The sequence below is a fragment of the Astyanax mexicanus genome, chromosome 17 (assembly GCF_023375975.1).
Source record: "Astyanax mexicanus isolate ESR-SI-001 chromosome 17, AstMex3_surface, whole genome shotgun sequence".
Lineage (NCBI taxonomy): Eukaryota > Metazoa > Chordata > Actinopteri > Characiformes > Acestrorhamphidae > Astyanax > Astyanax mexicanus.
Window position 1 is genome coordinate 18,580,718 of NC_064424.1, and position 26,797 is coordinate 18,607,514.

At 39.2% G+C, this 26,797-nt stretch overlaps 1 protein-coding gene across 1 annotated transcript in view; it reads right to left on the reverse strand.

Annotated features, from left to right (window-relative positions):
• Positions 1-26,797, reverse strand: part of rars1 (arginyl-tRNA synthetase 1) — a 44,111-nt gene that overhangs the window by 576 nt on the left and 16,738 nt on the right. The window contains exons 11-14 of the mRNA XM_022676250.2: positions 20,019-20,128; positions 17,888-17,993; positions 13,981-14,153; positions 7,124-7,371 (exon numbers count right to left, since the gene is read on the reverse strand). Coding sequence (XP_022531971.2) covers positions 7,124-7,371; positions 13,981-14,153; positions 17,888-17,993; positions 20,019-20,128 — 637 coding nt within the window. The remainder of the gene's footprint in view (positions 1-7,123; positions 7,372-13,980; positions 14,154-17,887; positions 17,994-20,018; positions 20,129-26,797) is intronic.

The following is a 26,797-nucleotide window of genomic DNA, read 5'->3' on the forward strand; positions in this document are numbered from 1 at the left end:
TCAATGAAAATGAAGCCAAAATCTTCCGCCATTTTGACGATTCAGAGACCAGAGTCTGCGCAGTAGAGACCAGAGGAGGGAGAAAGGCTGTGGAGAGACCGCCTACTCATTTAAATAACCCCGCCCCTGAGGGCTGCCTTGCGGTCACAGACTGCAGAGCGGGGCGGAGCGGAGCTGACGGTCTGTTATTGGTCCCGCCCATAAGCAGCCCTTTTACCATAACCACACCTTTTTTGAATAGAGCCGAATAAAGTTTTAAAAACCGAATTCTGTGGGGATATAAAAAATTGACAATATAAGCAGAGGTTACACTAGCTGTTGCATTTAAATAATGGAGGTAGAATTACAGTATATTAGAAAAAAACGTGATTGAAAGTTGTCTGTTTTGCCATTGAAACCTATGGGGATGGGTGGAGTTACACAGCTTTCTGCAGCTGAACAGCAGGGGGCGCCCGACCTGTGGTGGCTTCACTTTTAAGAGACGATGCTCTGTCCAGCTATATACAGTCTATGGTGTAATCTCTCGAAAAGAGCTGCTTTGGGAAAATTTAAGAACCACAAACAATTAAAAAAAAGGTTACACCATTGAGTAACAATAATAAAAAAAAAGAACTGAAATACGGTTGTAAAGGTTGTTTCATCAATATGGAGACAACTACTGAATAAAGTTACAGTAAATTGTTTAATCCATAACATTCTAAAGTGGTTAATTCAATGCTGAGAGGATGGAAAATCTATAGCAGCAGACGACTGACACTGAAGCTGAAACTTTGCCATTCTGCTGAAGCAAGAATAAATGGTGAGAGAATATCTACAAAAAAAAGCATATATACACACACCACACCAAATCAGAAAAGGTTTTGACAATATAAAAAAAAAAAAATTATACAAACTGTTTTTGTATAAATTTCATGTGCAAATAAACATCCATTTCTGCAATTTAGACTGGCAACATATTCCAAATTAGGGCTAGCCATTACATAAAAAATATATATAATACAGTAAAGACTTACATTCCCAAATGCCACTTCATCTGTTCAAAACAGATGCCTTTATGTAGGGGTGGGCGATATGGCCCTAAAATAATATCACGATATTTCATGGCATCATCACGAAACGATACTCTTGGTGATATGACAAAAAAATTTAAAATAAACAACTGCAACAAAACAAAACTTACGTTTTATTATTGTATACAATATGATATAGCACACCCCTAACTGAGATATAAAAAAACAAGAATTTTAGCAGATTTGTAACAGAAGTGATTCAGAATGTCATTAAGCTACTAATAATAATGCACTCCAAATATCTCCTTACGTCCAGGATTAAAGTACAATAAGTGATACTGAGCAGATATAATCTCTCTCTAGTAGATATTTAATAGGAAATTAGAAATGTGTGTATTTTTCTTTTGCTTAAAACAGCCTAAAAACTAGTACCCGGATGTGATAAGTGGTGAGTGTTATGGCACGATATTTCAGGGTAGAATATCATTCACGATATTCAAAAATGTTGGTGATATTATCGCATACGATACGATATGGCCTACCTTTATGTTAACCGTGTCTAAAAGCATACGCATACAAAGTATTAACTTCTCTGGGCTCGGAGGCATCTGTGATGGACCATCCCACAGTAATGAATCTGTATTCTAGATTTTTGATTTATTTATTAATCTTTTTTTTTTTTTGGAAGAAATGGACACCATAAGCTCTGGATCAAAGACAAAAAGGACCATCCAGACTGTTATCAGCAACAGGTCATGGTATGGTTGTGTCAGTAACATCTTTGATGGCAGCAATAATGGAAAAACAGAACACTGAGGTCTTAGAACATCATATGATGCCTCTTTAAGGGATAGTCATGCATTGTTTAACAAGAGAATGCAAAATCACATGCTGCACATATTACAAAGAAATGGCTGTAAAAAATTGTCAGTGCGCCTTATTATTCACTGTGCCTTATGTATGAATTCTACCAGTCAGGTTGTAAGGAGTAGTAAAGCCACTCGGCTGAAGTACAGTGTTATACAGGAGTTTTATTTTAGTTCTCCAGCACCAAGGATGGAGCAGTAATAGCATTAGCTGCTAACAGAAGTGGGTGTTATACACTGTGTTCCAAATTATTATGCAAAAAGTGTTTAGGTGTGTAAGGTAAGATTTTTTTTGTTTGTCAGCTAAACTCATTGATGGTGATGTGTGACAGGGCTCTTTGTATCACTGAAAGCAATTGCAGACACCTGTGCTAATTAATTTGGTAGGTGTGTCCAATTAAAGGCAAGACTACTTAAGAAGGCTGTCCCACATTATTAAGCAGCCTACATTTTCAGCCAAAATGGGAAAGAAAAAGGATGTGTCGGCTGCTGAGAAGCAACAAATTGTGGAGTGTTTAGGTCAAGGCATGACTACAATCAACATTGCCAAGACACTTCATCGTGATCATCGCACAATCAAGAAGTATGTAGCTGATTCAGAGCACACACGTGTGCGTGCTGACAAGGGAAAATTGAGGACTCTTTCCAACAGGCAATTACGTCAGGTAAAAAGAGCAGCTGTAAAAATGCCTTGTCATAGCAGCAGACAAGTTTTTGAAGCTGCTGGTGCCTCCAACGTCCCCCGAACAACAAGGTGCAGGGTCCTTCAGAGGTTTGCAGCTGTGCGTAAGCCATCCTGTCGACCTCCTCTATTCACTGCACACAAGCAGAAACGGCTCCAGTGGGCCAAACAATATATGAAGACTGACTTTAAAACTGTTTTGTTCACCGATGAGTGCCGTGCAACGCTCGATGGTCCAGATGGATGGAGTGGTGGATGGCTGGTTGATGGACACCCCATGCAAACAAGGCTACGGCGCCAACAAGGAGGAGGTGGAGTAATGTTTTGGGCTGGAATCATGGGGAGAGAGATTGTCGGGCCCTTTAGGATCCCTGAAGGGGTAAAAATGACCTCCATAATGTATGTGGAGTTTCTCAAACAGAACTTCCTGCCATGGTTCAAGAAGAAGAACCGTGCATTCCGCAGCAAGATCATTTTCATGCATGATAATGCACCGTCTCATGCTGCAAAGAACACATCTGCATCTCTGGCTGCTATGGGCATTAAAGGGGACAAACTTATGGTGTGGCCCCCATGCTCCCCTGACCTCAACCCCATTGAGAACCTCTGGAGCATCATCAAAAGGAGTGTCTATGAGGGTGGGAGGCAGTTCACATCGAAGCAACAGCTCTGGGAGGGTATTCTGTCCTCATGCAAAAGAATTGAAGCAGATACCATCCAAAACTTGACAAATTCAATGGACGAGAGAGTTCAGAAGATCCTTTCGAACAAGGGGTCCTATGTGCAAATGTAACATCACCTAGAATAAAGTTTTGACTGGAAAACTGTTTGATTTCAGTTTGTAATAACCTGCTAATGCTTATAATTTCACAAAATACAGTTTTTTTGTTCTTTATAAAAATAAAAAGGTTGAAAACTCTGCTGTGCGTAATAATTTGGAACATGCATTTTGAGTGCATTTTGAGCATTTTATTATTTTTTTAAATATACTGTTATCATTGGCAGTTTGTTCAAAAACCTTTCAATTGTACTCTAATTGATGATGACTAGAAAATTACAATGACTGCAATTCATATAGGTAATTTTAGAAAATCTGAGAAAATATTATTTGCATAATAATTTGGAACACAGTGTAGACCGTAGCCTATGTGTTCACTGTGTTAAAACAAGCTACGTGGGATGAACTGCTAGCTAATATCGCCCTGGCTCCTTATAATCCAGAGTGCCTTATAGTGCAAAAAAATACGGTACTCCATACCGTTGATCTTAACTTGTGCTTGCAGGAAAAAACGGAACACAATAACACCTGAAACACTTCTTTGATTGGTATCCTTGACGACAAACAAGTGTTACTGACAACATTACATAGTGGAAATTGTTTTAGAGATGGAATTCCCAAGTAGATGGATGTAGAGTATATTAGCAAATGAAATGAAATCTTGGTTCATATTGTTTGCAAATGCAGAAAAAGTCAAAGTAAATGTAAAAAACTGTGGGCCCCATTGTACACCCTACCCAAGGCGTGTCACGGTGCTCGTTGCTATCTTACACCCTGTCAACTCCGTCTATTTTCACGCCTTGCGCCACTGACTGATTGAAACCCTGACAACAGTCAACCGCGCAATCCTGTCTTAGCTATGCAGGTAACGCTGTGCCCAAGGCACACCCCCAGCGCATATACAGCCGCTTATACTGCTCATTAAATAAACAATAAACTGAATAGAGAATAAAATAACATTACTTTTTCCTTCACAGCATGAACGCGCAGGTCAGAATCCTCTGCTGAGCTTCGCAAAAGTGCAGCACTGTTAAGATAACAACGCGCCAAAGTCAGAGTGCACTGGGCTGGCACACTGATTGGTGTGTTTTGGGCGTAAAGTGAAATAAACCAATGATTAATTAAGAGAACTTCTGCATTTCATGCTGCGCAAGGTGTATTTTTGCACCCTCATGGTACCAAAGACTCACAGACACGCCCTAAATTAAGCTGCACAATGCTCAAATGAACGGTGTGCTATATAACTCTAAAATAGGGCCCTGTGTTTTTTTGGTGTTTTGTTTCTGCCATTTTGTCCACACATCCACTACCTTCCACTCCTAGCTTGAGTGTTCCACACTGATCTCTATTTTAATTCAATGGGCAGCTTGCATTATATCACAGCTCCTCAATCCCTTTGTCAAACAATAGATCACATCACCCCAAAGTTCAGAAGCCTCCAATCACCACACTTTTCAGAGCAACTTTTTCAATCATGACTAGTCACAGCCCACGAGTGCTTCTAATCTCTTTTGTGAAACCCACTTTTCATTAGTCTGTATTAAAAGAGCTATTTAATCCGAGAAGAGCTAGCTTCATCAGAGTCTGTGTAACCAGCTCTTAACGAGGAAATGTAATTATGACGGGGGGGGGGGGGGGGGGGACACTGTAGTAAGTCCAATAGCATGCAGGGCTTCGGAACAGGATATTGAACTTGAATCTCAGTCGATTCTTCACATTAAAAACACAGTGTTCCTTCATGAACACCTAATGGACAGAAAAAGGCATCTGTACATTAAGGTCATTGTGCTATTTAATTTACTAATGGCGTTATATAATAGAGATATACCATCCTTTTCTAGACTCGTCTCTATAGACAGGTGGATCTTGCTGAGTTCTTAGCAGAGGTCTGCAGACATTAGCGTTTTCTCTCGTTTAACACAATGAACTCAACTCACAAAGGTCTTCCTAATGAGCTGATGAGTTGAATCAGGTGTTTTTAAATGAGTTACACCATTACCTCCAACATGGTGCTGTGATAATGCAAGACTACAAGTCTGACGACAGCACTATGAATGCATGTGTACTATTAAGGGCTTCCTCAAATTTTTAACAACTGCAATTTTTTAAATAAATGCTTATTAAATGCCTATTCACTTTCAAGACTTTAATATTTTAATGTGCTGTACTGGGTAACTACACACTTCTGAGTATTCTGAGTTTCATAACTTAAATTAAGAATAAGGTGCAGATATCAATACCGATACTGTATAAAACAAAAAGATGTATCTGAGCTAAGCACCCCAATGATATCAACCTATCATCAACTATCTACAAGTAATCCAGCCCAGAACAGCAGTTAGCACCACGGCTATGCATTGCTCTAGGCTTCCTAACTAAGGTTTAAGCAGCAAGGCTTCACCTATGTAAGCAGTACAGTGCCTTCAATGTAGTGCATTAGTGGTAAGGTTTGCACATCATCCAATTAAACTGCAATAGTTACACACAACTGTAATGAAACATACAGTTAGGTCAGTGCTTTTTTTTTGTTTGTTTGTTTGTTTTTTAGCAAAGATGATATCCTTGATACTCTTTAATGAAAAAGGATATCACTACACGCTAAAATAACGTCACCTCTACCTGTCATCAAGTGTCGGCGAGAAATATAGCTTGGAAACAAACAAAAAAAAAACAACAAAAAAAAAAACTAAAATCCACTCATTTCCAATTCAATTTAGTTCTATTTTGAATCCCATAGCAGTGATATTGTGCTTTGGTGTGTGTGCAGGGACGTTAAAAATGTTAAGTATTCAGTGTTACTATACATTTTTTATAATAATTTTATAAATATATAGTATTAAATGACAGATTAAACAGTATAACAAGTAATAAAGCTAGGCAATTCAAATTACACAATTGTAAAAAAAAAATTAAAAATGTATGAAAAACATCTTACATTTGTTTGTGTTTAGTGCTTTTTCTGTTAGATCTTGTATGTAAACCCAGACATTAGTTAATAAATATAAATAATAAAACATCAGTTTCATAGGTCCTACAAAAGAACCCTGCAGGACTCCAGAATTAGAATATTATATAAGACCAATTGGTACTTTTGTCACTGTGGGCAGTATGCCAAGTCCTGCTGGAAAATGAAATCTGCATCTCCATCTCCAAGTTGCCAGCAGTGTTTTATCAAGTCCAAAGTCAGCGCAGTGTTTTCCTGGAAAATGTAACAGCACTTCATGCTTCCCTCTGCTGACAACTTTTATGGAGATAAAGATTTCATTTTCCAGCAGTACCAATTGCAAAAAGTACCAGTTGGTCTTACATAATATTCTAATTTTTTGAGATACTGACTTTTGGGTTTCCATTGGCTTTAAGTCATAATCATAAACAATAAAATAAATACACACTTAAAATAAATCACTCTGTGTGTAATACATCTATATAATATATGAAATATATTATAAATTACTGAAATAAAGCAACTTTTCAATGATATTCTAATATTTTGAGATGCACTAGTATGTGTCTGGCACACATGTTTCTCTGAAAAAAACTTGTAGGTGGTACTTTGGGAGCTTTTATTGTTATCAAGTCTGAAAAGTTTCAAAACCAATTCCCTAAGAACATTAGATAATTCAGGCTTGAAGAAAATGCCAGCTCCAAGTCTAATAAATATTACATAGGACAAAATGTTAGCGAGCCAATATTCTCAAACCAGTCATTATTCCATTATTCTGACTCAGCCCACTGTGCAGAAAAACACCCCTAACCCTCAGGTTCAAAGCCATGCAGAGAGCCCCACCTGTCTGCCGGTCCTTCTCCACGCAGTAGCAGCTGTCATAAAACTCTGTGAAGGTGGTGGCCAGCTCGTAGAGGTAGTCGCACAGCGTGTGCAGCAGCAGGTCATCCAGGATCTTCTGCAGGATCTCAGGGAAGCGCAGGATGCACTTGCCCAGCTTCCACTCCTTCTCGTGCTCCAGGACGATCTCGCAGGTCTCGGCCGCTTTGCGCAGAGCGGCTTCCTTGATGTTAGCCAGCCTGGCTATAGACCTGCAGATAACAAGGTGGCATTATATATACAGCTCTGGAAAAAAATTAAAAGACCACTTCAGTTTATCAGATTTTGCTATTTATAAGTATATGTTTGAATAAAATGAACATTGATGTTTTATTCTACAAACTACGGACAACATTTCTCCCAAATTCCAAATAAAAATATTGTCATTTAGAGCATTTATTTGCAGAAAATGAGAGTTCAGAAATCAATATTTGGTGGAATAACCCTGGTTTTTAAATCACAGTTTTCATGCATCTTGGCATGTTCTCCGCCACCAGTCTTACACACTGCTTTTGGATAACTTTATGCCTTTACTCCTGGTGCAAAAATTCAAGCAGTTCAGCTTGGTTTGATGGCTTGAAATCATCCATCTTCCTCTTGAATATATTCCAGAAGTTTTTAATTTGGTAAAATCAAAGACACTCATCATTTTTAAGTGGTCTTTTTGTTTTGATGCATTTTGGAGCACTTGTATTTGCTTGTACTTGTATTTCCCTGTGTAAAACCAACCAAACCAACAACTACTTACGAACTAGTTAATTAATTTGCACTAAAGCAAACCTACAACAGATGTAAAAACCTTTAAAACCTTTTGCATTTGCTGATATGAGTCACTGATAATACTAGCCGGAAGCATCTTAAATCATCTTATTTGTGTAGCAATATTTAAAGAACACTTTGTACTGTGTACATGCTTTGCAAATTATACTGATGCTTTTTGCATCAGACAGAAAAGGTTTAAAGTTCTCGGCTCATTTCAGTCCATTTGCGACCATCACAATCACCATCACAAGCATACACTGGGAATACATACAATGTATGTTTAAATAGGAAGGATTTGAGAAGAAATATTTGGGAAGTTTAGAAAATGTAACAAGATTTCAAAGCCTATAATACAAGCTTTTTTTTCTGATCAGACTCTGAATGAAAGTATAACTAAAAACTAAAAAGTTTGATCATGTCAGTCTTTCTTGAGGAGCTGGGTCCCCCTGGTAGTCACATTAATATTTCCTAGAAGAAAAATGAGCTCTGAATAGAAGTGGCAGGAGTGCAGTGAACTAGACACATGAAAAAGAGAGAGAGAAAGATAGAGAGAGAGAGAGAGCACACACTGAACTGATTCATTACAGGGAGTGAAGTGGCAGCGAAATGCTGGCTCTGTCTCCAGAATAGAAAAAGAAAAAAGGACAGGGGGCCGATGCAGAGAGTACCCCTACAGCCAGAACAAAAAAGGTGTGATGACTCCAAAGCTCTGAACTCCTGCCATGATGCCAAGAGCCTGACAGCGAGGGACAGAGCACAGAGGCACGCTGCTACACCAAATGAGACCTGAGAAGCTCTTCAGTGACTTCACACTGATACACATTCTCACACACACACTGGCGAGTGTGCCAACACAGAGGAACCTCTAACCAACCGCCCGCGTAGGCGTATTAGAAACAGCTGGCCCAAAATCTGACAAGCTTGTATTACAAGTTTTCTAAAGAACTGGACTCTTCAATCTCAAATCCCACTTTGTATAATAATGTTTTATTATCAAGTCTTATTACAATGTTGATACTTCAGTTCTTGATATCCAGTCATCTTCAAAGTAATGTTCGCAAAACTAGTTGTCCCCAGAAGCCCATATGGGGATATGGGCAACTTTTGGTCATATTTGTTTAGCCACACATACAGATGCAGTGTGTAACAGATGTTTAACGAGTTGTAGATGTTCCTAATGGTGTCCAGCAATAATCCATCCTATGCAACTTTAATGTTTATGCATGATGATTTTAACTGATTTTAACAGTAGGGGTGGAGTATTGCACCCATCACATTTACAGCCAGGGATAGGTCGGGCGATGCATTTTGCGTTTGTGTCTTCAAGGCAGGCTCTTATGAAAACACTAGCAGTACGCGGACGAGCGTCGTCCTGCTGAAACAGGCCAAGGTGTGAATTCAGTGAAGCAGACCTGCCAACCTTAAACGAATTTTATAAAATCAACCTTTTTAGTTTAATATACAGCATTCATACACTTTTTAACCAATACATTTCCATGATTTTTTCATGACTTTTCCATGCCTTTAAGGCAAATTTCCATGACCATACGATTTTTAAAACATCAGTGCAGACATGGACAATAAAATCAAAAATTAACTAAAACTATAATTAAAACTGATTATAGTAGATCTAAAATGAAGCAGACGAAATATTGACACACAATCGTTAATAATAAAATGTGTGTCAGTTCCTCAGAGCTCCATTGTGTAGAGTCAAATTACTGAATTAACTCTGAGCTGATGTATTTGTAGCTGAAAGTAGATTTTCTCCATCGATAAACTGAAACAGAGATTTGTAGAGTAAATTTCCATGACTTTTCCAGGTTTTTCATGACCGTATGTACCCTGAATATAATATCTCAGGCAAGAGAAGTTGAGAGAGGAATTGCAAGAATGAGTGAGTGAGTGAGTGAGTGAGAGAGAGAGAGAGCGAGAGAGAGAGAGCGTGAGAGTGAGAGATAGAGAGCGCGAGGGTAGGAATTTAATACCAAAAAGGTAACGACCGAAATGTCTCTGTACTTTATGCATTCTTTAGAACATGGAACAATACAAGCATACTAGGAGGTCAAAATATACTACCGTTGTGCAAAATGCGTACATGTTGGCGGCAACTAATGACTATTTTAGTAGTTGACTAATCTGACGATTCATTTTTCGATTAGCCGATTAGTCCCAATTATTTTTTGCCATGCCCTTAATTTGTACTTTGTACTGGTGAGGCTCTCGATCCAGTGCACTGACTGTTAAATATTTAGGGCCCTAGACCAATAGTGTAGTACATTTTGATAGTTTATATTGACATATATTATATTGACAGATATATTAACCTAAAAATTGCAAAGTATATTATAGGAAACATTCATACAGGCTGGACGTTATTTTTTTATGTCTTCAACTGATATATATATATATATATATATATATATATTCTTTATTGTGGAGTCACAACATAATAAATGTTTCGATTTGTGTTTACTGCATGCGTGTGTTTCTTTCCCTATCTCTCTCAAGATCTGTCTCATGCTGCAAGATCCACCTACACTGAAACCTAACTTTTTTTTCTCACCCGCACTCTCTAGTTCACTCACTCACTCACTCGATCATACGTTAAGTACACATCAAAAATTTAATTTGCCGTTGACAATTTTTTATAGTCGACATTGTCGATTACATCTACTAATCGTTGCAGCCCTATAGTCAGGTCTGGGAAAAGGTAGGGCCCCAGGTTGCAGAACCTTATTAACGCAACATTTTTCAAGGTGATCTGGCATCATATGAAATTACACTCTTCAACTCATTGGAGTTTACCGCTATAGTCCTTTTAACCTCTTGACAGGCAGGCATTTCCGTCAAATTTTAGCCTGACTACACGCCAATATCTTTAGGATATCTATGTGATCATTACATAAAAAGGTTTCATGTCTGATAAGAATCAATACTTAATACTTGCAAGTTTAATAGAATATATTTAGCAAATTCGATGAAAATCTTCAAACTGTTAAAATGAACTTTCCTGAACTGTAATGAATAACATTAATATTTTCCTGAATACACATCAAGAAATTTATGTCCTACAAACCTTTTATTTTTTTTATTCAATTGTCTATTTTTTATGACTATCGTTTTTTAATATTGCAGGATTTGGGTTGATTCCTGTTACTGATCTGTTATTATTAATTGGAGTAGAGAGAAAACAAGCAGCTTCTACCAGTGTCCTGTAAGAATCTCCAAAGTTCAGAACTCAGTATTCAGAATGTAAATAACTAATTTTAGTGCAGAGAAAATGGGATTTGTCTCATCTACACTTGTGGCCCTTATATGGGCCAAGGCCTGTTAAGGGGTTAACTAAAATTGCACAGAGCAGATGCTTAAACCAACTGAACCTTAGAGTTCCTACAGTTCTTCCAACAGGTTAGAAAAACATTGGTAAAGACAGAATAATACAACAAAGTGAACCAATCACAGCTGCTTCAGTCTGCACAGTGATGCATTGTTACATTTCTGTACATTTCTCCATCCTGTAGATTCAACACGAAAGAATAAATTGGCCTTAATATGTTGCTGTGACAGTAGGTTAGCACACACACTCAGTACGCAGTGACCCTCAGGCTTTTTCTCATCCGCCTGATTTATAATATTTCCACTCACTACTCAGTGAAATCATGATTGCAGAAAGTAGAAGGCGAGCTCTTGACCAGCGGCTCTGTGAGAACTCAGCTACAGCCCTGCAGAACCTGAGTGGAGCTTTATTAACAACTGCTTCTCTGCTAACTGCCAAATACTGTCTGAACACGGTACAGTAATGCTGAGAAATTAACCTTAACAGGCCAGGATTTTCATCAAGTTTCTGCCTGATATTACACAACTAAATCTTGAGGATTTCTATTCAAGCACTGGATAAAAATGTTTCATGTTTAATAAGAAACATTACTATGTTACTAAAAATCTTAATTATAATCGACAGAAAATATTCATAAACTGTCAAAATATCACAAATAAATGTCATGAAAGTGCTTTTCTTTAAAAAAAAAAAATCATTATGTTAAAATATTTTAGTGATTTTCAGTTCAGTTCATGTTCACCAAACTTTTTGTTTTGTTACAGTTGTCTATATATTCTGTATTGTGGAGTTAAGTTTTATGGGTATTTTTGTATAATCGTTTGTGTTTGATTTTGTTGAGGTTTTGTGGTAAAGTTATGTTTGCTATGCTATGTTACATAGTTTTTAATTGTACATTATTTATTTTGGTACAATTTTAATATTTAACACAAAATCAGACTCTTAAGTAACTGACGTTTACAGATTTTTGTTTTTTCTTAATGTTTGAAAAAAACATATATTTTTTTGTTGCAGTAGTATACTAGTTCACCTCAAACAATTTGATTAATTAAATTATTGACGCAGTGTTTTCCCTCTTTCCCTCTTACCCCTCCATCTGCTGAAAACCTTTACGGTGGAGCAGATTTTATTTTGCAGCAGGACTTGGCACACAGCCAACACTGCCAAGAGTACCAATTGTTCTAGTATAATATTCAAATTTTCTGAGAATCAACAATAAAAGAAATAAAAGCTTAAAATAGATCACTCTGTGTGTAATACATCTATATACGTGAGTTTCACATTTTGACCTGAGTAACTGAAATAAAGTAATTTTTCAATGATACTGTTTTTTTTTAGATCGACTAGTATTTTTGAAATTAATAAAATACGTATTGTATTTTTTTCGTATTGCCCAAAGTATTATCGCAAAAATAAACCGAAATATTCAGACATTATTTTAGCACTATATCGCCCAGCCCTACTGTTTTCCTACAATGACAGGCTGTTTCTAATAGATTTTTATTTTAAAAGGAAGTCAATTCATTTATCATTTTTACCAATAATCAGTTTTACTGTGGTATGGATTTTGCCCAGTACTAAGTAAAATGGGACTGATTAACAAAAATTCAAATACTTAAATATATAAAATTGTTCTCCATTCTAAAGCTGCAACCTGATTTCTTCACATGGTATTTGTGGGAAATGGGGATGCTGAGAATATTTGGCAAATTAAATTATTTGGATGAACATGGCACAAAAAGCACTTTTTGTTCGGTTGCATACATAAAACAACTAATTAGAATAATTTCTACCAAAACAAGGCTAGTCCATCTGAATTCATACTGCATTGTTTCTTCTAATGCTAGGACTTTTTTAAAGCAGCGGCAGCATTTTTAGTGGATAGCCTTCATATTCTATTCACTCTTGAAACAAAAAAAAAAAAAAAAAAAAAGATCACTTAAATGATGAATTTCTTTCATTTTACCAAATTTAATACAGCTGGAATATAATAAAGAGGAAGATAGATCACAAGCCATCAAACCAAGTTAAACTACTTGAATTTTTGCACCAGGAGTGGCATAAAGTTATCCAAAAGCAGTGTGTAAGACTGGTGGAGGAGAATAAGATGCCACGGTGCATAAAAACTGATTAAAAACCAGGGTTATTCTACCAAATATTGATTTCTGGACTCTTAAAACTTTATGAACATGAACTTGTTTTCTTTGCATTATTTGAGGTCTGAAAGCTCTGCATCTTTTTTGTTATTTCAGCCATTTCTCATTGTCTGCAAATAAATGCTCTAAGTGACAATATTTTTATTTGGAATTTGGGAGAAATGTTGTCCGTAGTTTATAGAATAAAACAACAAATGTTCATTTTACTCAAATATATACCTATAAATAGCAAAATGAGAGAAACTGATTCAGAAACTGAAGCGGTCTCTTAATAAGTAACATTTGAATAGTTAATTACTATAAAATAACCACAATATGACATTATCAGAAGGCCCTATCAAAATCACCCTACACACACACACACTTCTATATTTACAACACAACAGGCAGATACTGGCAAGGCTGCACAAACTCTGCTGTCTGCGAGAGCTATTGATTAGACAAGGTCCATCAAGCACCCCTGGTGAGACTGCTCTTTTCCCCACTCACACAGGAATCAATCCAGCCTCCACTCCCAGCACGGACCCCCTGCCTGCGGCTATCGATCCCCGGTGGGGGCTCACCTGATGCGAGTGAAGGCGTAGAGAAGGTAGGCTGCCGTGTTGCCCCTGTCGTCCAGCATCTTGTCAAAGGAGAAGACGTAGTCGTTGATGCGATTGTGGCACAGGTCGGCGTATTTGATGCAGCCGAAAGCGACGGCATGCTGCGCTAGCGCCAGCTCTTCTGGGGTCAGAACCTGGAGCATGTACACATATATCGAGTTAAGTGAGTGGAACAGAACAGCACATCTAGCCCATAACATTCAAAAACCTCTCAAGTGAGTAAAGACCAATTATTCCCCATACTGCTAACCTGCAGAACGTTGCGGAAACAAAAGGCAGAACCAATAAAGCCACATAAACTGTTAATAAAATATTTTGTCCATTAATAGCTGTAATGCCTTCTTTTCTTGTAATGAAACATACCTTACTTACTTACATTTTTTATAAACGTTCCTAACCTTTAAAAAAACGCTGTTATTGTGGTAATTTCTGCCTCTGCAGCTCCCTCTTAGGTTCAACTGTGCTACAGGTGAGGATGATGTGTCCGTGTACTTTGGTATGTAGCCACTTCACAATATGCAGATAGGTAAATCAATAATACCGCCTTACAGCTATTAGGGGCACACTGCTGTCAGACTCAGCCAATCAGCTGTCCCTCCTGCCCCGCCTCTAAACCCATACATCACCCTGTGCTACTTCCTCTTTTTTGGCTTTTTTCAAATTTGAGCTAAAAAGTCAGCAAAAAACAGGGGGTTTAGTGGCCCTTTAAAGGTACAGCTGGGCAAAAATTTAATATTTTTTTAATAATATTAATATAATTAATAAAAAATAATATAAAAGGTTTCCAACAACTCAGATTTTTTAAAAATAAAAGATATTAAGATATTATTTACGCATTCTATTGTCAGAAGTCTGTAGGTACAGACATCTTTTGTAGGCATTTTTCTGTAGTAATTATATTGTTTATATATATATATATATATATATATATATATATATATATATATATATATATATATATATATATATATATATATCTCAATATCAGGAATCAAGAATATAACCAAAACTAGGAATTGACATTACATTTCACAATATAATTAAGCCCAACTTAAAGACTATACAGACTTCTATGACAGTAATATGGAAACTTTAGCAACACACTGTGTCTGTTTTTGAGTTTGTGAGAGGATACCATTTATGTGATTGAGACGGTATGTCGACTTTACCAAACAGTTAGAAACAGTGTTTAATATGTATGTATATGTATGTATTCATGCATACATACATATTAAACACAGTTTTTAATGAAGTAAAAACACCATCTCGATCACAATAATGAGACTTTCTTGCATATACACTCACTCACTCACAACAGGGTTCATACAGTTTTTAACCAATACATTTCCATGGCTTTTCCATGATTTCAAGGCAAATTTTTTACGACCATATCATTTTTAAAACATCAGTGCGGACATGGGCAATAAAACCAAAAATCAACTCATCAACTATAATCCAAATTGATTACAGTATGCCTAAAACTAATTTGATTAAAAATCATCTTCAATAATAAAATGTGTGTCAAAAAGATTTGTTGAGCAAATTTCCATGACTTTTCCAAAAACTGGGTATTTAAATTTCTGTTTTGAGATTCCATTACCTTTTCAGGTTTTTCATGACCGTCCGAACCCTCACACCCTCTCATACACGGATTGGATTATTTGGGCCATATAAAAGATAGAGTAGTCACCTGTCAATATCATGTTTTTTTTTTCGTACAATGACTTACGTTGTCAATTCTATTTGAACATAGATGTCAGGATTTGAACTTCAACAGGAACGTCTCATAAGTCGGCTTTCCTACTCTGAGAGTCGGGAGAGCCTCACTAATCCTCACTAATAATAAGTTCAGAATCAAAGATGGCTTCACCACACTTCAACATTAGTAGAACAACAGTATTATACAATGTATCATCACTTTTATCTATTTGGATTGACAGAAAGGCTAACTCTAACAGTTTATGTTGTAGTTTAGTCCCATAGTCGGGCAGCTAGGCTAAGATAAGCTAATTAACATTAGCCAACTTGCCTAACACCACAGTACATATCATAACCCAGCTGAATAAAGCTCAAATAACACACATTTAGAAGATAAAGCTCCATGACTTAAAGCACCCCCAACCTGTGGCCATCTTAAATGTATATGATTACAATAGAGCATATTTGGCTATGCAATAAATATAATAGAATACAATAGAATAAATATTGTAATTGATGTCATAATATTAACAGGATTTTGTGGAACAACTCTTCTTCAGAAGAGAACTCGTTTTATCCATGTAAATCCAAGGTTTATTAATTTGTTACTAACCATAATAGTAAGATGAACACCTGTGAATTGGTATCTTTCGTGAATCCCACAGGGTTCAATTTTAGGGTCTCTAAAACTGATGTTAATTATGAAAGCATTGCATTAAGAATGAATGACTTAAATATGGTAATATGTATAGGGCTTAAGAAGTTAAAGGTCAATAGTTTTCAAAAGAACAAATACGCTCAGCAAACCAGTATAGGCATTAAAAAAAGGAAGCTGGCATTGTGCCATCTCAACTGTTAAAATAGGAACAAACCTTTCTGTAAAGTGATCTGAGAAAATAAGAACATTAAGACGCAATTCCCAGCCAACTCCACCCACAGCACTACAAAACTGAAAGCATTTAACACCCTGTGAGTTTCTTAAGCTCCTTAAAAACAAGACTCTTAGCGGTCAAGGCTCTATAAAAGCAACTGCTGAAGTTTTTTTACACGAGTCAAGCAAGTCTAAACTCACGCTGTGCTAAAAAGAAAGTAATTCCCCTAATTAGACAGAAACATCATCCAACAAATTGGCCCAAAACCCATAATTGCGGGAGACATCAGCCTACGTAGAGGAGAAGAACTGCTAATGCTGCGTTTGATGAGAAGCAACCTTCTGCTGGGTAACGAGATCGGCATCAGAGTGCCCATCACCGAGAAGGGGAATTTTCTCGGCAAAGCCACTCAGCGAGCTCCTTAGCAGGTGTTGCTTTTGGGACGACAGCCAGGCTCGGCAGAGAGACGTTCCGGGACGGACGTCTAAACGGTCCGCGGTGCACGTCGTAACAACATCAGATCCTCAAAATAAGTCGGAATTGGCTTCTGCCGCCGATGCCGGGCCTCTAATTGATTGTGCCCTGGGGAACGGGGCGCGATTACACGCCTGCTAACTTTCCCTGCACAATTTAATGCAGCATGTGTAACTTTCAATATCCTTGACAAGTACGTAGGCTGAGCAAAACCACATTAGACGTCACTTCAGAAGAACATGGCTCTGTTTTCGCAGACTCTTCTGCTCTGCAGAAAAAAATATATATAAAAAGGCAGGAAAACCGAACGCTCACAGATACTAAGAGTAAAGCAAAAAGAGTACAAGACCATATCATCTTTTAAAAGCCTTTCAGATCACGTGCGAGGCAGTGGGAAGAGAAGAGACTGCTCTTTTCATCTAAGAGCTGTGTTTTTACGCAGCTCTAAATCAGCACTTCATTTCAGGCGCTTCGGTGTGAAGATGCAGCGCTATTAGAGAATCTTTCATTATAGGCAGGTGAGGCACAGCTAATTGCTGAACTCCCGCAGGAGTCGGTTGAAGTCGACGCACCGAGTCACAATTTTCCATTTTGCTCTTATTTGCTGTGCCTTGATCTTGTTTGAATTGAACCACGAGCCCGGCGAAGGGTAGTGCGAGAGGAATTTAAGGCACATAATACAAACGAGACAGAGAGAGAGAGAGAGAGAGAGAGAGAGAGAGAGAGAGAGAGAGAGAGAGAGAGAGAGAATGTGCGAATCGAATAAGCCTGTATGCCCAATTCCCACCACCCCCACCACCCTTCCTGCATGGAGGAGTACTCACCTTATCTCTCTCCTTCTCTTTGAGTTTGTCCATGGATCTCTTCAAGCCCTCCTCGAGCAAGTCCATTAGCCTAACCGTGTCCCCAGAGCGGGTTTTAAACTTCTTCCTGTGGCAGGGAGACACACGATGAGTTCAGCAGGAGTGCATTAGAGATAGAGTTATGTACCATTCAGCACATAACAATGAAAGGCTTTTCACACAGCAAGCGACAATCTCAAATCCCTCAGTCCGTCTGCACTGAGAGGCAGGTGGACAGGCATTGCAGCGCTGGTGGACTTCATCACAGAAAAAAAAAAGGCCTGCAGCCTCTACAAGACAAATTCTTGCCCACACTACAAGCTGAGATAACAGAGTTAAGTTTATATTTCTGTTCCATCCAGTCTGATCTTGTGTAGCTCACTCTTTGTTTTTTTAAGATTTATTTCTAATTTTCTCCCATTTGTATCCCCAATTTTGCTAGGCCGATTGCCAAGTAGCATCGAAGCGCACTCGGACGAAAGCGCAGCGACTCGGTTCTGATACATCAGCTCACAGACACCTTACGATGGAGTGATTAGGGGGAAAGAAGGGCATCTACCCACCAAAAGAGAGCAAGGCCAATTATGCAATCTTAGGGCAGCTAATGGCAAGCTGCATGACCAGGATTCAAACCAGCAAAGTTTTAGACCGCTGGGCCTCTAGGAACCCCACTCTGTAGAGAAGAGATCAGATCAAGTAAGAAGTAGATGCATTGACATTGTTTAATGTAAATATTCAAAATGACAGGGTGGAGTCACACAGGTGGTAGTTTTGTTTTCTCTCATGTTCTCAGGTTGTGTTTTTGTTTTAATTTGAACAAGATCAGAATAAAATTTACGCAAGTTGTTATGTAACTTTCGTAAGAACTTTTCCAAGATCGTAAATATTGTATAAAACCTAGATCTAGAAGAATCTAAACTTGTTGGTAATTTTTTACCTCCACTAGTTTTTTATGGAAAACCAGGCACAGGTGTGTTGTCAAGATAATGACACATGCACTGAAATAGCAGGAAAAGAAGTGGTTAAAGTGACCACTGTGGCCTTTGTAGATACAAACAGTTTTAATTTAATTTGCTTTAAAATACTATACTTAAATATCAGACTGAAATACATACTAATTAAGAAAAATAAGGTTCATTCTCTAAATCAAAACGTTCAATATTAGCCTTTCGACATGAGCTTTATCTAAGGTGTCGGCCCTTGTTTTCAGGCGTACCCCAAATATCGGCCAGTTCCACATACTGCGCAGTTTCCTTTTCTTTCCTTGCCAATCATGTTAAGGAAATTCTAAACACATGAGCTCTCACCTTTATACAAACACTTTATTCACCTTATCCGCTCTAAAAATCACGCCATAAAACTATGTATTTTTTTTTTTATCACTCACAATAGTGTGGAGCCACATGTCCGTAGAGCAATGGTTATTTTTTTTTCTTCTTCATGATTTAATGTGCACTATTAAGGATGTCTAATTCAAAGTGAACAAAGGTGTTGCCATGTTATTCTGACGTACCGTAATTAGAGTACAGATGCCCACACAGGACAAAGGTGATCTCATTGTACATTGTGCAGAAACACCATGTCTCCTATAGCTGGCGCAGGCAACGACACGGTCCCACAAATAAGCAAAAAGATTTGAAAGTATGCATTTTTACACACATTATCAGACACCAATATTATGTTAAGAGTTGTTCTTATGAAAATAAAAGCATTTAACAGTTAATATAGGGTGTTTTTAAGCAGAAATTAAGGTGACCGATAATAGGGGACACTTCTAATTTCAATACCAAAACTGTATTTTTTTAAAAAACAAAGTTAAACGATTCCTGGATATTACTAAATACGCCTCTCCTGAAAAAATATATATATATTTGGGGGCTAAAACACTCTCAAAAAACATTTCCAATGTTTTGAATTAAATGGCCGATAATAGGGTGATGCACGCTAGCTAGCCTTCTTATCGCCACGTTTACACAATGCAACTTTCTTGCCCGCTGTTTGTGTAGTGGTGCTCAATTTTGACCTTTCATAAAGGAGGTGGAAAAAGGGAGAGTGACAGAGAGAAGGACAAACAGACAAAAAAAAAAAAGATGTTCATGTGCAGTACACTTACTTGTCCTCTCCTAGCACCACTCCAAAGCCTGCATGTTCTACACGTGTGACCTTGGGGTCGTACCAGCCAATGTGCTGAGCTGCAGCAAACACCACATGGAAGTGCATGGCCTGTCATTGAACAAACACACAGAGCAAGTGAGAAAACATGGATCCTTGTGTCCTAGCGTTTAGTTAACATTACAGTACAGCGAGCAGCAATGAAGAGCAAGGTCTACCTTGTATACAAGATCAGCCAATAGAGGAGCTGAATATATTGGTACTATTTTAGCTCCATGAGTTTGATACATCTTGGTCAAGATTTAAAACTTTGTTTTGATACTGTACTGATATCAGTAGACAGGGGTTTGCTTTTAGTGGTTTTGGTACAGTCTGTTGTAGGTGTGGACACTATCTGCTCCCAATGCCATATATAGGGTCGCGTGAGTGGTCCATTGGTGGTCCATTGGTGGTCCATGGTAGGAGACTGAGGAGTCTCGGGGTGGACCAGCAGACTGCGAGACAGCCCCATCCATCAGGCTGTGAGGATGCTGAACTCTCTTCCTGCCCCCCCCCCCCCTTCATTCATTCAGATCTAGGATGTGTTATTTGAGTGTTCCCTTTATTGTTTTGAGCAGTGTATATATATATATATATATATATATATATATATATATATATATATATATATATATATATATACACACATATGTATATGTGTGTATATATATATATATATATATATATATATATATATATATATATATATATATATATATATATATATATATATATATACATTTCTTTTTTTTTTTACTTATATTTATATATCTATTTCTCCCCCACACTACTGCACCTTGTTTTTGTATGTCTATAGTGTCCCTGCTGTATTGTACCCATAGTGTCTCCCATTCTCTTTTATTATATCTATTATCTGTACCTGCTGTAAAATTGGGAAGGAGAGTAACGTAATTTCAATTCTCTGTATGTCCTGTACATATGCAGTATTGACAATAAAACTACTTCACTTGACTTGAGAGGTTCATTGGTGGTTCACTGGTGGTTCACAAGGGATTCATGAGTGATTCATTGGTACTTCCCTTTGAAACAGTATATGTCTAATGAAACCACCCTGTGATAGCACTGGAGAGAGGCTACTATAATATGCTCAACTTTGTCTCACTGTCACTCTGACCTGCGCTGATAAAAATTAAAATCTTCTCCATGCTTGTTTGGAGCAGCTGCTGCATATTGAAATGCAGAGCATCCTAAAAGTGCTGTTCCTCAACTTTTTTGTCCGGTTCTGAGTAAAAAGATAAAAAGCAGCAAGTCAGACAAAGCTTTCAAATACCTGCACAAAGGAAAATGGACACATTAAAGTGAACAATTGATTCATACTTCAAATGAAGTTCATATGTTTATAAGTTCGACTTAAGAACATCCAAAACTAAACTGATTCATTTATCTTATCCATTTAAATAATAGCTGCTCAGATTTCCTCTGAAGATATTGTCTTCATGGACAGTATAAATCTCCAATTTAACAAGATTTTTTTTTTTTACACTCTCTGTAATGAAATCTACAGTTGGGTCTGTTTTCTTTAAGCGCTTATAATATCCTTAATATGCAAACTGTCGATACAATAAGAAAATTCATCGCAATAGAATACAATATCAATATATTGTGCAGCTCTAGTTGAGCCCTACCCGCACCAAGTGTTTCATTCCACACACGATCTCACAAGCCTCTCTACTCTAAAGAACATATACCGATACTGAGATGAAACGTCTGAAGACTTAATGGTCTCCAGCTCATATGCCAATCTTCACACCATATACCATATGCCATTCTTCATTTCCCAAGCCTTCCACAGCATACCCTGTACTGGCAATAGCTTCAGACTTCAAACTTCCACACTGCTAAGCTGACAGTCTCCACCTGCTCAATTCTATTAAAGGAAAGCAGGCTGAAAGGGTAAATCTGAACACAAAACATTTCTAATATATATATATATATATATATATATATATATTAAAAAATATATATATATAAATAAGTATGTGACACTTAAATGAGTAAAGTTGGGTTTGTACTTTGGCAGTTCCAGTTTTGATCTATTCAAGGATTCAAGGATTCAAGGAGATTTTATTGTCATTCGCATCACATGTGGTACATGAGGTGGAACGAAATTGTGATCTAACGATCCAGTTTTACACCCAAAGAGCTGTTATTAATAGATATATAGATAAAAAAAGAATACAATAAAAGAAATAGAATATACAAAATAGATAGATAAATATCCCAAAGAATAATAAAAAAAAATTATAAAAAAATAAATAAATAGAGAGTAGAAGGTTCAGCAACATGAAGTCCAGAGTGCAAGTGTGCTGTAGCAGCATGATAATGTGAATTAGAGCAGTGGAGATAAAGTGTCTCAGTGCAAGTAAAGTGACCATGTTTGTAAACATTAAACAGTAATTTGTCCTTGGTGTCTTAAGAGTCTGTAAGAGTCTTACAGCTTCCGGAATGAAGCTGTTTCTGAGTCTTGTTGTTTTGCACTTAATGCTCCGCAGCCTCCGGCCTGAGGGGAGTGGGACAAAAAGTGCGTGTGCTGGGTGGGTGGGATCCTTCCTGATGCAGGTGGCCCTTTTCCTGCACCTGGAGGTGTAAATGTCTGTGGTGCTGGGGAAGCTAACTCCAACAATCCTCTGTGCAGCCTTCACCACCCTCTGCAGTGCTTTCCTGTCTGCAGCAGAGCAGCTTCCATGCCACACATTGATGCTGGAGCACACAATGCTCTCCACCACACATCTGTAGAAGGAGGTGAGGACTACGCTCCCGAGTCCAGCTCGTCTCAGCCTCCTGAGGAAGTACAGCCGCTGATGTGCCTTCCTGACCAGAGTGGAAGTGTTGTTGCTCCAGGTGAGGTTGCTGGTCAGGTGCACACCCAAGTACCTGTAGCTGTCAACCACTTCCACCGCAGATCCTCCAATGTGCAGGGGGAGGTGGGCATGCTTGACCCTTCTGAAGTCCACAATCATCTCCTTTGTCTTTTTTACATTGATACAGAGGTTGTTTTCTCTGCCCCAATCCTCCAGATGTTCCACCTCCTGCCTGTAGCTGGACTCATCTCTGTTTGTGATGCATCCAACCACTGCTGTGTCGTCTGCAAACTTCACAATATGACAGCCTGGATGGAGAGGTGAGCAGTCATATGTGAGCAGTGTGAACAGGAGGGGGCTCAGCACACAGCCCTGAGGGGAGCCAGTGCTGAGGATTATGGAGGGGGAAGAGATGTTGTGAATCCTCACAGACTGCGGCCTGTTGGTCAGGAAGTCTAGGACCCAGTTGCACAGGGAAGAGCTCAGTCCAAGTGAGGAGAGTTTGGTTATCAGTGTCTGAGGAATCATGGTGTTGAAAGCAGATGTGAAGTCCACAAAGAGCATCCGAACGTAGGAATCCTTCTGCTCCAGGTGGGTGAGGGCAGTGTGGACCACGGAGGAAATGGCATCCTCTGTGGATCGGTTCTTCCTGTATGCATACTGGTGTGGATCCACAGTGATGTTGATGGTGGCTTTGATGTGGGTCTGAACCAGTCTTTCAAAGCACTTTGTGACTATCGGAGTGAGGGCTACTGGCCGGTAGTCATTCAGACCTGTCACTGTGGAGCTCTTGGGGACCGGGATGATGGTGGCGGTCTTCAGGCAAGTGGGGACAGCTGCCTGGATGAGGGACGCGTTGAAAATGTCGGCCAGGACGTCCGAGAGCTGGTCTGCGCAGTCTTTTAGCACCTGTCCGGGGATGTTGTCCGGGCCGGCAGCTTTCCGGGGGTTAATCCTCCTCAGCGTCCTCCTTACTTCTGCTGGTGTCACGCTGAGGGGCTCCTCTCCTGGTGAGTGTGGGAGTCTGGTGCTGGGGGGTGTGTCAGGGTTCTCAAAGCGGGCATAGAACGTGTTGAGAGCCTCAGGCAGGGATGGGTCTTTGGAGCTTTGTGCAACGTTAGATTTGTAGTCCGTGATGCACTTGACGCTCTATGGAACCTGGGAGGAAAAGTGTCCCTGGATTTTCTGAGCATATGCAGCTTTTGCCCTCTTAACTCCAGCAATCAGCTCTCTTCTAGCCCTCTTGAGTTCATCCGAGTCTCCAGATCTGAAGGCAGCATCCCTGGCTGTCAGCAGGGAACGCACCTCTGCGTTCAGCCAGGGCTTCTGGTTCGGGTAGCAAGTCACAGTCTTGGTAGTAGTGACATCCTCCACACACTTGCTGATGTACCCGAGAACAGCAGATGTGTATTCCTCCAGATCCAGCTCCCCCTCACACTCAGCAGCCTCCCTGAAGACCTGCCAGTCTGTGCAGCCGAAGCAGTCCTGCAGCACAGCGGCGCTGTCACTGGGCCACACCGTGATGGTTTTCTGTGTGGGTTTTGAGCGTCGCAGTGGGGGGTGGTATGCGGGGACCAGCACGATGGAGATGTGGTCCGATAGCCCGAGGTGGGGGCGGGGGAAGGCTTTGTAAGCGTCTTTCACAGAGGAGTAAACACGGTCCAGCGTCTTATTACCTCGCGTTGGAATGTTCACGTGTTGGTAAAACCTCGGCAGCGTGTTCTTCAGTTCTACGTGGTTAAAATCCCCCGCTACCACGTAGAACGCGTCCGGATGCTTGTTCTGAAGCGAGCTGATGTTGTCATAAAGCTCCTTCAGCACGTTGTTAGCATTAGCATCCGGTGCTATGTAAACAGCAATCACGAACACCGCCGAAAACTCACGAGGCAGATAGTGAGGACGACACTTCGCCTCGGAGCAGTGGCTGTTTACCAACACGCAGTTTGTGCAACAACCTTTGTTTATGTAGACGCACAAGCCGCCCCCCCGGGCTTTCCCGGATAGCTGGCTGCGGTCCGCTCGGAAGAGCTGCCGGCCGGCGAGCTGGAAGGCTGAGTCCGGCATGGTCTGGTTCAGCCAGGTTTCCGTGAGACAAATCACAGCGCAGTTCCTCATCTCCTCAGAAACATTCATCCTCAGCCGCAGCAGGTCCAGCTTGTTATCCAAAGAGCGAACGTTAGAGAGCAAAAGCGACGGAATCGGGGGTCGGTTAGCATTAGCCTTTAGCCTGGCTAGCAACCCAGCGCGTTTTCCTCTCTTCTGACGCCGCTCGCACCGCCTCCTCCTCTTGCCCTTTGTCTGCAGCGATCCGCTCCCTCACGCCGGAGAGCGGAGGAGCTGCAGCTCGCCCAGCGTAGCTCAGATATTATTGTCCATAGTTGCTGTTTTACTGACCAAACTGTCCTTAATCCTCAGAAGTTCAGTTCTGCTGTAACTCACATGCGTGGGGCACGTAAAGTTGGGTTCAGAACCGACGTAAAAACAGCTCAAAATAGGGTGAGGAGCGTGAGAAGCCACTGCACTACTGCGCGCCGCCATCTTGCCTGTGCTTTACTACATATAAATAAATCAATAAATAAATAAGAAATAAAAATATAATAAGAAATAAGAATTACGAATTACAGCCGTATTCTACATCGTCCCTCAATTTTCAAAGACTCCAAAATAATTGGACAATTAACTGATAAGTTGCATGGCCAGGTGTGGTCTGTTCCCTGCATTATTTCACGACAAATTAAAAAGATAAAAAAAAGTGTGGAGTTGATTTAAAATGCTGAATTGACATCTGGTAGCAGTTCATGGGACGTCTCAATCTCAATAAGCTCGGATGGACGGATGGACGGATACTTTATTGATCCCGAAGGAAATTTAGCAAATTATAAGGCTGACAAAACAAAAACCTGTCAAAATGGTTGTCAAACCAACTGCGAGAAGAAATGTATTGATACATAAACAATAGTAATAATACATAAAAAAAATTCTATATAATACTTTTTGACCACATTATATTATACTGGTCAACTTCGTGGGTAAAACTGTTGGCTCTACTTTTTTGAAGATCCCAGTGTTTTTAAGTTATTGTATCTGAGGAAAAAAAAAAAAAGAAAAATCACTTCGAGCCACTGTTGGACTTTAAAGAACAACATGTTCTAAATGACAGCAATTTCAAAACACTGAAGAGAAAGGCCCAATGCACCCTCTATAAATGTGAAGCGCGGATTGCCAGTTTGAGTCAATATAGAGTCAATCTTTTGGTTTCTGTCGTATATTTCTGTTACGCCCTGCTGATGCCGGGGTAGAACAAAAATCTGTGAAAAGCCCTTTGCTTCTAGGTTGTGACTGATAGTAGTTCAAGTCAGCATGACTGCATTATCCAGGATTAGTCTGGATCACTTTACACATCTCAAATATGCTACCTTGCATGCGGAGGAGTGAGTATGAATGAGAGTACTGTACTCAAATGTTGAAATGATATATGTAGTGCCCTCCCCTCTCGGTGGCTGTGACAAATTACAGTACCTAGATAAGGTTAGCTAACCTTAGCTGAAGCTCAGTGCTTAGCTGTTCAGGAAAAGATTAGCCAGCTTGGCAAAAAAGTTTTATAGGCCTTCTGGGATCTAAACTGTCTCCTTGTAGCTAACGTATTGCCATCATTTAGTGACGTTTTACCCTGTCTCTGGGGTTGCCTGTTAGTGTGTTCTTTACCTGGCAAACCAGGGTGTGGAAATGGGACTGGAAAATGGGCAGTGTCAGCAATGCCATATTGTTCATTTAATAAAGTGTATTCTATTCTACTGATAATTGCTGGGCGGTATGACCAAAAATGTATATCACGGTATTTTTTAAGATTCTCACCGTTTCATGGTATATCACAGAATTTTTTTTTTTATTATTCATTTAATTTATTTTTTTTTATTGC